The sequence below is a fragment of the Neophocaena asiaeorientalis genome, unplaced genomic scaffold (genome assembly GCF_003031525.2).
Source record: "Neophocaena asiaeorientalis asiaeorientalis breed wild unplaced genomic scaffold, Neophocaena_asiaeorientalis_V1.1 scaffold92, whole genome shotgun sequence".
Lineage (NCBI taxonomy): Eukaryota > Metazoa > Chordata > Mammalia > Artiodactyla > Phocoenidae > Neophocaena > Neophocaena asiaeorientalis.
Window position 1 is genome coordinate 5,488,663 of NW_020174057.1, and position 14,697 is coordinate 5,503,359.

Genomic DNA, 14,697 nt, shown 5'->3' on the forward strand with positions numbered 1-14,697 from the left:
ACATTTGGTGATAAGAAAGTTTCCTTGGTGAATTATTTTCTACAGAAAAGTAATATATCTTAATTGTTACATTTTTGTTTGGTGCTGATTTTAATAAGGAATGTTAGGTGCCTTCAAATTACATCTTTGACATAAACAGAGTGAGTGAGCGCCCAGGCCCATCTATCAGGTTTAATGACTGAGGCCAGGGTTTTCCTCCTGGAAGAAACCCTTCCCTTAGAGCAACATGGTTCCAGCTCTTTCATTGTCCCTGATAGTTTCTTTGCATTCCATTCTCCCTCCACTTAAATACATTCTTTTTTTAAAAAAAAACTAAAAAAAAAAAAAAAAAAGAAAGGAAAGCTTATTTTTTTCCCTAAATTAAAATTTTGTTGTATGATTCCACTTTATGTGAGGTATCTAGAATAGGCAAATTCATGGAGAGAGCAAAGTAGAGGTCACTGAGGACTGAGAGGAGAAGGAAATGTGGAGTTGTTAAATGGGTACAGAGTTCCTGTTTGAGATGATGAAAAAGTTCTGGAAATGGATAGTAGTGATGGTTGCACAACGCTGTAAATGTACTTAATGACACTAAATTGAACACAAAATGTAAAATGATAAAATATATGTTATGTATATTTTTACTACAGTGAAAACATACCCAAAAAAGCCCTTGACACCACCAGATTTGCAACAGCATCATTAAGTACTTGTTAATGTAATATTGGTGCCATTACATTTTAATTGCCAGCTAGCAACCACTGGGGTTTGCAACTACATGGATTAAAAACAAAAAAAATCTTCCCCGTATTTCCTGTCATCTCTCAGCAGCTTTCACTACGTGCTTTTACTCTTCTCAGACAAGCACATAATGTTCTTATCATTCAGAAGGCAACAAATCTTTAAGAGCTGTCTTGATAGCACCAACTTGTATGATTCTTGGCCTATGGGAAGAATTAAATACTTAATTTCTAGTTGGATTTTGTATTGTCTCAGACCATGAGGAATGCCAGAGAAATTATTGAAACTGGCCTCAAGGAATGAAGATGTTTCATGAGAAGCCAACCTTTTGATGAAGAAAGCCCCAAAGAGAGTTTAAACCTGAAGCACCATAGTGATCAGGCCTCCATTTTCTGTTTTTTCCCCAGAGACTCATAATTATAAAGTAAGCTCACACATTGGTGATTTAATGCTTTTATAAATAATATGCTCAGACATCATTCTACAAAAAAATGGGCACATAAATTATTTCTAAACAGTAATATTTCTTCAAGAAGTTAAAATGGTTTTATTCAAAATAGAGGCTTGTTTCCAAAAATAAAAACACTCATGTGATTTAAATGGGAAAACGTGGTTCACTTTGTTGTCATGTTAATATCTATCTGCATCAAAACTTTCATCTCATGAATTATTAAAGAAATAACTTAAGCAAGAAAAAACTACAAGGCGTGAATTACTACTATTGAAGGGACAACTTGAATCAAGTCAAATAATTCTCAGGGGGCTATAACTATCTCAGAAAAATTTCCTAAACAAAGCCATTATTTTACGGTACAGACATTAGAATCGAACTCTTCATTCATTTGCCTACTTAAATTCGGGAGGACTGTATTCTGTGGTGGAGCGTTTATTTTTTCCTAGGACACAGGGTAAACTGAAAGGCGAATATTTACAGACCAAATAGGTGCCCTGCAGTAGGTACACTGCACAGACATGACCTGCATTTGCATGCTCCAAACTAAACAGGACATAACTTTCAGGCGAGAGCATGAATAAAAGGCAAGACGAAGAAGCAAATAATCGCTTAAAATTCTCAATTTGTTCTGAAACTTGCGTTACTTGACAGAAACTTACATAGGTTATCCTCCAGGACAGGTTCTGTTCTAAACCCTTTGCAAATACAGACTCATTTTATCCTTCTGTGTAGTAAAGTGTGATTATTATTCCTGTGTAGTAAGGTGTGATCGTTAATGGGGAAACTGCCTGAGGTCACACACATAATCAGCGGCAGAGCCAAGAATCAAACCTGAGCGTTCTGGCCTCAGGGTGTGTGTGCTCAACTCACAATGCAGGCATTGCACGTTATTGTGGTCTATCTCATCTGCTTGGCTTCAACTTTCATCTTCACACAGAATGTTTTTCTTCATTTGAGAAGGAAGTATAGCATTGCCAAACTTTGGTGGGTTTGTGGTAGCAGGTTTCATTTCCCGCGGCACTAGTTAGCTAATAAGTAAACAGGCAGGAGCATGGCTAGGAGGTGGTCTTTCAGATAACGTCTGGCTTTTATCTCTTTCTTTTGTAGCTTCCACTCACTTTCGATAGGCACATCTACAAAGGTGGTCTTGTCTGTAAAATGTCAACATTTCTTCCATCACTCAAGGTGGGAAGCAAGCCTTCATGCAACCGAAGGGCTTTTCCCATGTGAGAATTCACAGAGAAAGCTTCTATGTAAATCCTTAATTTCTTTTTTTTATTCCATAATTTAGATTGCATGATTTCTCCATAATTACTCACACTAGAGTCACTATCAAGATGACTGATTGGCTTCCCTGGGGGCGCAGTGGTCGAGAGTCCGCCTGCCGATGCAGGGGACGCGGGTTCGTTCCCCGGTCCGGGAAGATCCCACATGCCGCGGAGCGGCTGGGCCCGTGAGCCATGGCCACTGGGCTTGCGCGTCCAGAGCCTGTGTTCCGCAACGGGAGAGGCCACGACAGTGAGAGGCCCGCGTACCGCAAAAAAAAAGAAAAAAATTTTAGTGCCTTAAAAATTGACCTCACATAAAATAGTTAATTTCTTATGACTTTTGAAGACATCAAGAGCTTTAATGAATCATCTCTGTTTGATGCTCTTTTCCATTTAAACAATGTTCTCCTTGGAGATAGAGATGCAAGCAAAGAAGTTAACTATTAATTTCTTATGACTTTTGCAGACATCAAGAGCTTTAATTAATCATCTCTGTTTGATGCTCTTTTCCACTTAAACAATGTTCTCCTTGGAGATAGAGATGCAAGCAAAAAAGTTAACTATTAATTTCTTATGACTCTTGCAGACATCAAGAGCTTTAATTAATCATCTCTGTTTGATGCTCTTTTCCATTTAAACAATGTTCTCCTTGGAGATAGAGATGCAAGCAAAGAAGTTAACTATTTTCCTGCCATTGCTTACGTGACAAACGCAGCTGGTTGGAGTGGTAAAGAGACCAGTGGGTGGGGTACAGAGCTTCTTCAAGCCTTAGTTCCAGGCTTTTAAAATTGATTACGAACATTAATTATGATAGTGCATAACTGATATGGTTAACATGAGTCTTAATTGAGATAATGAATTTCAAGAACACACCACAGTGCCTAGCACAGAATAGGTGCGCTAAACATTTATCTTTAATATATCACATCAGCTTCCTGAGCAGTGGCCCAATTTTTGGCCATGATCATCTTCTTTTTACTAAGGTATTCATACTTCAAGACTAAAGCAATAGCCTCCTAATTTCCTTGATTCCAGTTCCACCACCCTGCATATACTTGCTAGATTTGATTTGTTAAAATAAAATTGTATCATGTTATTACCTCCTTCAAGTACCTTTGATGACATCCAGATGGTAGCACGGGAACTGGCACATATTAATCATTAAATGAATATTTGCTGAACAAATGAATGAGTAAATAAGTGCCCCATGGGAGACTTTCAAGTCCTTCCACAGTCATACTCTACCCTCACCTCTTTCCTTGTCTCTAGTTATTATCATAAACATGGAACATTTATTTATTGTGTGATATCCACATGTCAGACACCACTGTAGTTGTTGAATGTTCAAGGATGAGAAAAGAGCTCACAGCTTCTTTGAAAAGTGTCCTTTTATGCCAAATTTATTTATTTATTATCTCTTGCTTTCTCATTGCCAAGGTTTTGATAGTGCTGTTCTGCCAGCCTAAAAAAGCTGTCCCTCTTCTTTCACACTCTTTTTATCCTTCAGGATTCAGCTCAAACTGTACCTTGTTTTGCAAAAACACTTAGCTAACCACCCATATGTAAGGTGATCTCTTCCCTGTTCCTCTTCTGACTTGCTAAGACAATTATTTTTAATTACATCATACTTCATCATACTTTACTTTGGCCAGGAGTTATAATTGTATAGTACATTGTAAGTTCTATGGTACTACAACTCTAAAATGTTATTTTATATAGATATATATATATAGCTTATGCCCTATCTCCTTACTGCAGTGTAAGTCCTTTGAGGTCGTGCCCTTCACTTTATATTTTCTGTTTATTAGTATCCTCCACAGGGCCTAGTATTAACATTTTCTTCCAGAGTGCTTCATCAGTCAATATTTGCTGATTGATTGATTGCTTGATAGGTTACTAGATATTCAATAAATCTTGGCTTGGTGTCCCAGTACAACCTACTGATCAATTCTGTGAAAAGAATAATAAATCTCTTGACTGCACCTGACAAAAGAGAGGCTCCTGAACATTCAAGAGTCAGAGAATTAAGGAACTGAATACCTCCTTGTCATGAAAGAGGGCCACGTATCTCCATACCTTTATCTTAATTCATAACTTACCCTGTCCTTGTTTCTATTCCCACTTCTCCTTCATTGTTCAGAGTAGAGATTCTTTACCTGGAGTCTCTGGATCCTTATAAAGTCTATGAATGGATTTCAGCAGGGCTTGGAACCCACTAAAACATCATGCATGAAGAAAGCCAGACAGTTATTTTACAAGTACAAAGTAGAGGTTTAAACACAAGCTTATCTAACTGCAAAGTCCCTGTTTTTCCAACTATATCAAAGTTTAGGTGATATTTTGCGTTGCTAGGTAGACAACACCTTAGGCTAGGACAGGGGTGCGGTCTGCTTACTGGACTGGAGTGTCCAAGGAAAGGTTTGTAACAACCACGCCCACAAGAGTGGCAGCAGCAGAAGCAACGACAAACACGTATATATTGTTTGAGATGTGTCAGGTGCAGTTCTAGATGCTTTATGTATTAATCTTTTTCTAAACCTTATCACAAAACTATAATGTAGGTAGTACTATGTTTAGACACATTTTATAGATTAGAAGCCTGAAAAACAGAAGGTTACGTTACTTATGCAAGGCACAAGGACACTGAACACAGTGGCGATAGGTTGAGGGAGTAGAGGCATATGGGGAAGAAAGAAGACGGCCAAGGTAATTGTTTTCTACCAATTTTGTTTCAAACTTGCATTCTAGGCCACCCTGAATTCCACCCTAGCCTTCTTTCTTGGCTAAAGAAGAAAATCTGTCTAGGGTGGCAAAAGAAAGAGCCAAACAACCCATTCCAGCTGCTGACCTTACTTTGAAGAGTCAGTCTGAGAATAAAACAGTCACATCAGGTTTGTGAAGATAATCACTTACTTCCAGACCTCTTTGAAAATAAAAGGGTGTCAGAAGGAGACCTTCCTAAGCTCTGGCATTCTTTACATCTTAGTATGCAGGTACAATTTACATCACTTGTATTTGATGTCGGTGAGAAAGAGTGACTAGCCTTGAAATGAACTTTGATAACATGCAGAATATAGTCACCCTGTTAACTAGTGGCTTGTCAGTAGAAATCACAGTTTAAGTGGTTTTAACAGCAGATTTGGTATCTGCTCTGTATTTGAATATTTCAAATATCTATACAGCAGCCAAGATTTCACTGAACCCTACCCCCAAACATTCCAAGCCAGGATAAATTTCAGCCTCCTTTGCACAAGCATGGCTTCTAGCCTCAAAACTGTTTCATTTCCCATTTGATTGCAAGTGACCTAGGATTCTGACAATGGTCCTTATGGCTTCTTTGTGACTTGCTGTATATGACTTTGTTGTGACTTAATTTTTTCCATCTAAAAGTAGATATGACAACATATGTAATAACATCTGATTAAAGGTACAAATTTTAAATAATATGATATTCAGTAAAATCCTTGGGATTTTGGAGGTGAGGTTCTTACTAAAACTTAAAAGATAGAAATATTTTTTCCTGCACAAAGATAAAGTTTAAAAAGAATTGTAAAACTTGGTCACAGCTTTTAAACTAGTCTGCAAAGACATGTTACCCAAGAATTTTTATTATTGATTTCCTATAACTTAAGAGTTTGATCTTTCTTAAAATGCAGTATAGTAATGGTAAACTAGATTAGGTATGAGAAGGTTTGGGTATTCATTTCTGTTGGGCTTCTTACTAGCTCTGTGAGCTTGGGTAGAGCGTTGGACTTCAGTTTTCTCATCTATAAACTGGAAACAGTAAAGATGATTTCCCTTGCCCAACTCAAAGGATTGCTATGATATACATCAGAAAACAATAAAGACTAACATTTACAGGGAGCTTAATTTATCCCAGCCATGCTCTGAATTATATGCCTTATTATACCTTTTGCCTCATTTCATCTTTATTTCAACATTATGTATTCGGTAATGCTTTTCATGTATTTTACAGATATGGGAACTGAGACTCAGAGAGGGTAAGAATGCTGAGTTCATATAGCTTACTATCAGAGGGAAGAACCTGGATGTGAAACTTAGCCAAAATTGTTCTGCTTTATAAAAGTAAGATGATCTACATATCAAGATAATGTGTCTTCTTCTCCTCCTGTCCTACATCTTCTTCTTCTTCTTCTTCTTCTTCTTCTTCTCCTCCTCCTCCTTCTCCTCCCCCTCCCCTTCTCCTCCTCCCCCTCATCCTCCTTCTTCTTCTTCTTCTTCTTCTTCTTCTTCTTCTTCTTCTTCCAATCCCCCTTCCCTCTTTCTCTCTCTGGTAACAATTACTACTGTTATTCATCATATACACTATAGCACTATAGTAGATTGGGCTTTGATAAGGAGCAAACCAGACCTGAGCAAAACAATAATCATGGTATGATCCATAGCTAATGATCTATCTTCATGTAATAGTCATTCATCAAGTGTTTCTTGAGAATTTACTATATACTTTGTGCTGAGTGTGGGGACTCTTACAAATATGAAGAGGATGTGCTTTATTCCTTGGGGTAAGAGATGTACATAAAAAACCATAATATGAAGAAGTGATTGCATGTTATAAGAATGAGATAAATGCAAGAGGAGTTCAAGTGGAGAAGTTAATTGATTCCAGGTAAGGGGAGCATGGATTTTGCACCAGTGTCCAGGGAAAATATTTACCTTTTCCTAAACCATCAGACTAACTGGGCATGGGTTTATTAAATGCCAAGGGGAAAAGGAGTGGGGTAAGGTGTTAAAATTATGGAGACTGGGCTTGGAAAATAAGACAAAATAGCATGTGATAGTACCTTCCGCCCTTCTTTAGATGCACACTCAAAATTTTAATTTCTTCACATTTCATCAAGGCAAAAGCATATTTACTGTAGAATTGTGCACTTAGATAGCTAGAGGAGGGAGGGAGGGAGGGTGGAGGAGGATGGGAAGGTTATCCTCATGTTTCACAGATGTTGATTTCAAGTTTCTACCTGGTAACAGCCTAGGGGCCAGGACATAAAGATACAAGTCGAAACATAGAGACACACAGAGAACTGACAGCATCCAGCAAGGGAATTACAAAAACTCAAAAAAGCTTCCACTGGCTGAATAAATATCTTTCCTTGAATTTGCACTTTCTATTTACTGAATTTGGAAAGAGCCATAGACTTTATTGCCGTTTTCAAAGTTCTGAATTATATAAAAGTGTAGCCTATGAAAATAAAATTTTTCATATACAGGTTAAATTAAATTGTGATCAACTTCTAATATCTATGTGTTTCATTTAAGAAAAACACACACACAGCTGGCAGACAACAAGAAAGGTTTTAAACTATGAGTAAGGAAAGTAATAAATGACATGCTTTTCATATAAAACCATGGCTTTCTTCCAGGACACTTTAGAAATACGTTCAAAATACATAGAAAACCTCCACAGCGTAGTACTTGAACTTGCACAAACAGCCCAAGGCAAGTAAGAATCCGAATGACTACTCATTTATTTTCACAGACCACACTTAAAATAATTTCATTCCATTTGCTGGACTTACACATCCTGAAAGCAAGAAAAACTGTCATTTCGGTAATATGATAAATTTGACTTATAAACAAGACTAGAAAGGGTGGATAAAGGAGTAGGGTTGGGGGTGGGGAAATAAACCCTTTAGTTACAATTTTAGGGAAATGAATCCACACGGTAAAACAAATTCCAAGTCAAGTTGCTCCACTGCTATACTACAGAAGAAGTTTAGAATCTTAAGCAGATGAAAAAGGAATAAAGCATTTAAATGGGGAGAAAAAAAGGCCGATAAAATTTCTGGCTACAATACAAGAGACATATCATTACCATATGATCTAATGTGGGTGTCAGCCGGATTGTGTTCATTGAGGGAAACCTTATTTTTTAACTGTGCTATGGAGTAGAAGCAGGAGGTTTTCAACCTAGTGACAGTCACAGAGCAGCACCTGCCCCCTCCTCCTTTCCACACCTGCAAACTCTTTTGCCTGGGCTGAATATTTAGTGTAATTACATCTCAGCTTTGAGGGCTCCTGTGGCAGATCCCCGGATTAAAAGGTATGGTTTTCAATAATTGTCCTGAACTCTGCTACAGACTAATAAAACTTTGATCAAGTTGAGAAAAAAGGGATTATTTGGTAAGAGGAAAAAAGCAAACAATGTGTGCTAAACTTTTAGTAACCTTTATGCAGCATTTTAAACAAGTATTGCTTGAAAACAGAAAGTAAATATTTGGTAAAATGGTTGAATGCATTGCTTTAGTTCTTTCTCTCTGTTCTTGCAAAGATGTTTCTTAAGAAACTATAACCTAACATCATGACTATCTTTATTGATATATTTTTTATTTGTGCTAATTAAATGTTTAGCTCTTTGGGAAATGTTTATAGAAAAGTATTCTAGACTGGCGTATTATTCGTAGTTGGATTATATATTTAAGGATTTATTCTCCTCCTGAATTCTTGTATATTTTAAGAACTTTAAAACCTCAGAGAAGTGAACTCTAGTGATAACTTATAGAAGTCTAATGTATACTAGAAAATAATAGAAATTATCACCAGAGAGGTGAAAATAAACGCTGAATATATTTATGCTGATTATTAAGGACTGAACTAAGATAATCTCACAGTTAGCTACATAATTTCTTAAATGTAAAGAAGAGACCCTGCCAGAATTTTCACTGCAAGTAAAATTTTACTATAAGATACATTCACTATAAAATGAAAGTGTGGGTTATTTTTCTTTCTAATTTCAAAACAGGGTAACATGATGACCACTGGTTAAATGGACTCCCAGTGATGTAAATACCTGTGGCTTTTTCTTCAAATTGCTATTTTGACCAGAAAAAGAACCAAATGCCTCCTATAGTAGCCTTTATTTATGGATGGATACCGTTTTTACTGTTTATTTTTAACTTATTTCTATTATTATTGAGGTTTTAATTCACCTAGTGCTGGGGGATTTAATTTGCTCTGCATTTACAGCTTCCCTTATCTCGTGAGGGTTAAATTTTGACTTCGAAAATCACACCAAAGGCTTAAATGACATCATACAAATGTTGATCTGAATGGTATAATGAAATGAAGTAGTTTAAGAGACCAGAAATCATTATTTTTGATAGAACACATAAATTATGGCAATGAGCTTTAGTAAAGTAGTGACATTCTTAGCAATCAGCATTTTAAAAAGAGGCATACATTCTAAGAATACTTAAAACAGTTGAAATGAAATTTTAATAGCATATCATCTCAAGAATAGTCTCCTTGCTGTCTACATGGGCAACTGCTGGGGTTTTTTTGTTTATTTTTCTGATTTATTAAGAAAGGAAGGAAATGATTAAAGAAATCATCAGTATCAACAGCCCACATTAATTGTTTTAAGATGCTGCGTTTTTAAGTACTATGACACTAATTTAAAGAAGTTATTTCATGGAGGACTTTGTATAAAGTATCTGGACACATATTATTCTTCCCCAGGACATTCAGGGTTAAAATGCATGCACACGCGTGCACACACACACACACACACACACACACACACAAAATGATAGGTAATGGAAGCTTAAATGCTGTCTGAGTTCAGCTTCAACCAAAAAGAATATTGTGTAGAGAATTTGTACCATTTTAACAAGAGTAAACAAGTGTAAATGATAATATTCCTCTGAGCTAATGTTTAGCATTTCCTTTTTTTGGATTTGTGAACCAGGCATTTTCTGCTCTGGAGAAAGATCAGAAAGTGACATCTGCATTAATTCTCGTTGCTATTTATTAAATCTGCAATTAGTTTGCTTCATTTTTCTCAAAAATTGTAAGACATTAAATATGCAAGGCTAGCAAACTTGTGGCAAACCATAAACATTGCATTTTAATGTGAAACAGACAGAAAACCACTCCCTTAGATCCAGTCCAAGGGAACACTGCCAAAACAATAGGGTCTCCTTTAAAAGACAATGCAGTAACTGAGTGGGAATGGGTTTCTAAAGGAAACCTGATACTGAATTTAAAGGGGCAGTGTGAATAATAATCTTCGTGGTATTATTTAAATGAAAAGTCACTATTCTGTATTGCATACGCGCTGCCTGAGATGTGCGTCAGTAATAAATACAAACTAAGAATAAAATTGTAAGAAATTTTAAAACATTTTTTTCCCCTCTAGTAGATCTAGGCAAACATTTCCAGAAGATACATTAAGGTTAGAGCATACAAAGACTTTTTCTTTTCTGTATATGCTATAATTGGATAATGACTGAAAATAATTCTCTAATTCTAATTATGAATGTACAACTTTAATGTGAACCCTTATAAATGTACAATTAAAGATGATGAGACTAAAGATAATATCTACAATGTGTTCTGGGAATATTTTGAGCAGTTTCAGTGGGGTTTGAAAATACAAGAACTCAAAAATAGACTGTTCGCCCATGATCAACTACTTTTTGTTATTCAGATTTATTAAGATTTTGTTATTCAGATACATTTAGTTCACTTCAGCCAACTAAACAACCGACTTAATAACATGGATGTACATATCTATAAGGGCTTGTTGAATGAATGGATTAAAACTGTCTGGATTTGTCGAAATCATACTTTCTGTTTGTCGATTTGTTTACAAAATAGTCCTGTTGGTAAAATCAGATAACATATAAGTCATATAAAAATCAGATAGGATTTTCCATATATGTTTATTAGTTTATTAAAAATGATTAGTTTGAGAAACTAGCCAATAGATTTATTTAAAAAACTGAATCTTGCTTATACCAAGTTGAGGTTATCAATTTGATATCTTTCTTATGCTAGAAATTTGATATTGAAAAAAGATAATCATATTTTTAAAAATCAGGGTAGTTTGTTGCCTAGAACAAATTGAATAACGTGTATTGTTAATAAATTGACAGTCAATTGAGTCATTTATGTGCAAAATATTGTGCAAGGCCCTGGTACACAACAAAGATTAAGACACGCCCTGAAGGAGTACATCTTCTAGTGGGGGGGCGGGCAGGCCAAGCATGCGAAACAAATTACAATATAATGTGATAAGATCTTTAAAAGAGGTAAGCAACATGCTTTGGGAGCATAGAAGAGAGAGCAGCATCCTGCCTGAATGAGCCAGGGAATACGCAAGGGAATCCCATTATCTCATCTAGTCTTTACAACACTCTTACAAGGTAGGTATTTTAAATGGTGATTAGCTTTGAGTGTCAGGTTTGAGGTGGAGACTGGGAGTAGAGAGAAAATGGAGAGAAATATGGCTAGAAATATCAGTTGGTATCAAATTATGTATGGTCTTATATGCAACAAAGGGGATGTAGACTTTATTGGCAAGCTGTGAGAAGTCAACAAAGGGTTTGCGGTAGAAAATTAATACAATGAAATTTAATTTTTAGAAGATGACTTGGGCAGCAGAATGGAAGATGGCCTGGAGCAGAAGAAATATTCAAGGCTGAGTCCATTTGGAAGCTCTTGTTCAGGGAGTGATGAGAAGGGTCTGGACCAAGATAAATACAGTGGGGTGGAGAAATGAGATTGGCTGCCAGAGATATTTCTGAAGCAGTAATTGGAGACCTCTCATGTGTACAGACAAAACTTTATTTAACTGTGGCATGGCTTGTGTTGAGTGAGCATTGAAAATTCCAATGTGGTTTATCATCATAACAGTTTTGCAGGTGGCTTGACTATGTAACCCATGGTCTTAATTCAGACCCAAATTAAACCAAGCAGATTCAAATACTATTCAAATTTTTCTTCATAAGTAAATAGCTGTGCGAGTTAATTTCTAATGTACCTTGTTACCTTCCAAATATATTTCTAACGCTCTGCTCCTAACAATAAATAAAATATTACTTTTTATGCTTTTCTCTATGCTCATTCCACTGTCAGGTGTTACTTAAGAGTAACCACATACACTAGGCAAGGCTACTCTTCTAAACCTTTCATTTGTTTCCTAGGTTCCTTGGTTGTGAAAATACATGAGATAAATCATGAAGGCAACTTTCATCTTCCTCTTGCTTGCACAAGTTTCCTGGGCTGGACCATTTCAGCAGAAAGGCTTATTTGACTTTATGCTGGAAGATGAGGCTTCTGGGATAGGCCCGGACGACCGCTTTCACGAAGTTCCTGAATTAGAGCCTCAGGTGCCAGTGTGCCCCTTCCGCTGTCAATGCCATCTTCGAGTTGTCCAGTGTTCTGATTTGGGTGAGTGGGGTGCAGGCTCTCTTCACCTACCTTGTCTGCTTTATTCATGGGAATGGCTTCTGTGGGAGTTTAACATTTTCAGTTTTAATTTCTGCAATTCCAAATGTGAGAGACAGTGCCACCTAATGAGGAGTAAGGGAAGCAGAGCAGGAGAGAAAAATAGCTTTGAAGTTAGGGGACTTTCTTCTAAGTCAGGGCTCCATCACTTTGCAATCTTGGAAGAGTCACTTAAAAAGAAAAATCATCTTTCTGAGCTTCATGGCTCCCATTCTGTAAAATAAAATTTTGAACAAAATAATATCTTATGTTCTATGATTCCAGGGTGATAGCTTATTTTGATTTGATGATTTGCTCTCATGAAATCTTAGATATTAAGAAAACCTGGGTGATCTCTCTACTCTTGGCTTAGCCCAGATAAAAGTTTGAACATTACTAAATTGTAAAGTATGCAGAGTTATCAAGAGCAAAACAAGTAAACTTTTAGAACAGAAATTTATCTTTCAAGTACCAAAATACTCCCTTAATCCCTGGGTCTTAGTTTTGCCTCTGCCTTTGGCGTTTTGTAATCTAGCTGTTTATATTCTTTAGAAAGTTTCAAAGGAAATCTTTATAACTAAGTTGTGGTATAAATATTCAACATAATCGTGAAGCATATATCTTTATCCTAACACTGTAAATACAGTTTGATTTGTTAGCTTTCAAGAAAAATTTGGCCTGGGAATTCCAAAAGCAATATACTCAGAAGATAAATCTCCAGAAAGTTCGAAGCCCCAGCAGATGGGCCAAAAGGGAATGAATTTAGTTTACATGGCAGCTGATTCACATTCCTCTTTTTTTTTGGTTCATTTTTCTTACTGGAAAGAAAAAAAAAATCCACACAGAATGATTCTGCCATGGTGCATTTCCTTATAGAATAAACCCCATAGCTTTGTAGAGCACTTACTTTTGAAATCCTATATTTATTCAGAATATGCTTTCTAGGAGTATTTTGCAGGAATATTTGCTACTAACTCCTAGAATTGGAATAAACTACCTCCAGGAACCCAGGAAAATGTAAAACATGTTAAATAGTGACAACTGAAAAACAAACACTTTGAGATAGGTTCTTTGATGCTGGCATGTACTGTATAGCCATTTAAACCCAAATAAGACGTGTAAATAAAGGCTTTAAAAAGGCTCCAGGATACTTCCACTAGATTAATTAATTGACTCATTAACTCAGAAAATATATTGAGATCCCATAATGGGTCAGATCTGTTCTGGGCCCTGGGGAGAAAGGGATGAGGAAGACAAATATGGTCCTAGTTCTTGTGGGTCTGATATTCTACTGGTGGTGGTTATTCCTTTTTTGAATTGTGTATTAGAGACAAGGGGAATTATATTACTAGCAAATTCTACAGAAACTTTTATGGCATCTAGAGATTACCTCCATTACTGGTTTAGACAGGAAAATAATGGTGTTAAAAATATCTGAAGAAGGGAATCACCCTATGATGGATATACTAGTGGTAAAGTTTTTCAAATATTGCAAAAATGGCCGAGTTCCTAAGAAATGTGATGCAAATTGAATCTCACTTTGCCTGAGAACAAGTTTAAAAGGATCCATAACTACGCCCCACTACACATATTATCAACAATAAAGAGTTGATATTTTTCAGGAAGCCTTGTCCAGTCACTTCACTGAAGTTTTATTCTTCCAAAAATATGGTTTTACTTTGCTTTCATGATAAATAACTCATAAAGCTTGACTCTGATTAAAGCATTGGGCCAGTTTTCTAATTGTCTATCACAAAAAAACTCCCAAGCCTATTGCTCAAAACGAAACAGAAAAATGTAGCCTTAGGGAACATCAAGTTCACTGATGTGGATGTCTCATGATACAGTTTTTCGGTTGTCCTTGCTATTGTTTTGCTTTGTTTATTTTATGCTGTTTTCAGATGAGAACGTTTGCCAAGTTATCTTTTTCTCTAAGAGCCCAGAGTGTACATCATTCCTTTGGGCTTACTGATCTTGTATACAGAAGTAGTAGCTAAGATTGTAATAATGATTCCTTTTGGGGAA

At 36.3% G+C, this 14,697-nt stretch overlaps 1 protein-coding gene across 2 annotated transcripts in view; it reads left to right on the forward strand.

Moving 5' to 3' along the window:
- Positions 1–8,138: 8,138 nt before the first annotated feature.
- The window catches only part of DCN (decorin), a 35,134-nt gene continuing 28,575 nt past the window's right edge, over positions 8,139–14,697 (forward strand). Inside the window, exons 1-2 of one of the 2 annotated variants that reach the window (XM_024754417.1) lie at positions 8,139–8,506; positions 12,390–12,636. In XM_024754417.1, coding sequence (XP_024610185.1) covers positions 12,423–12,636 — 214 coding nt within the window. In that variant the 5' untranslated portion in view covers positions 8,139–8,506; positions 12,390–12,422. Of the gene's footprint in view, positions 8,507–11,465; positions 11,610–12,389; positions 12,637–14,697 lie in introns of those variants that run through there. The other variant, XM_024754418.1, reaches the window with a different exon arrangement.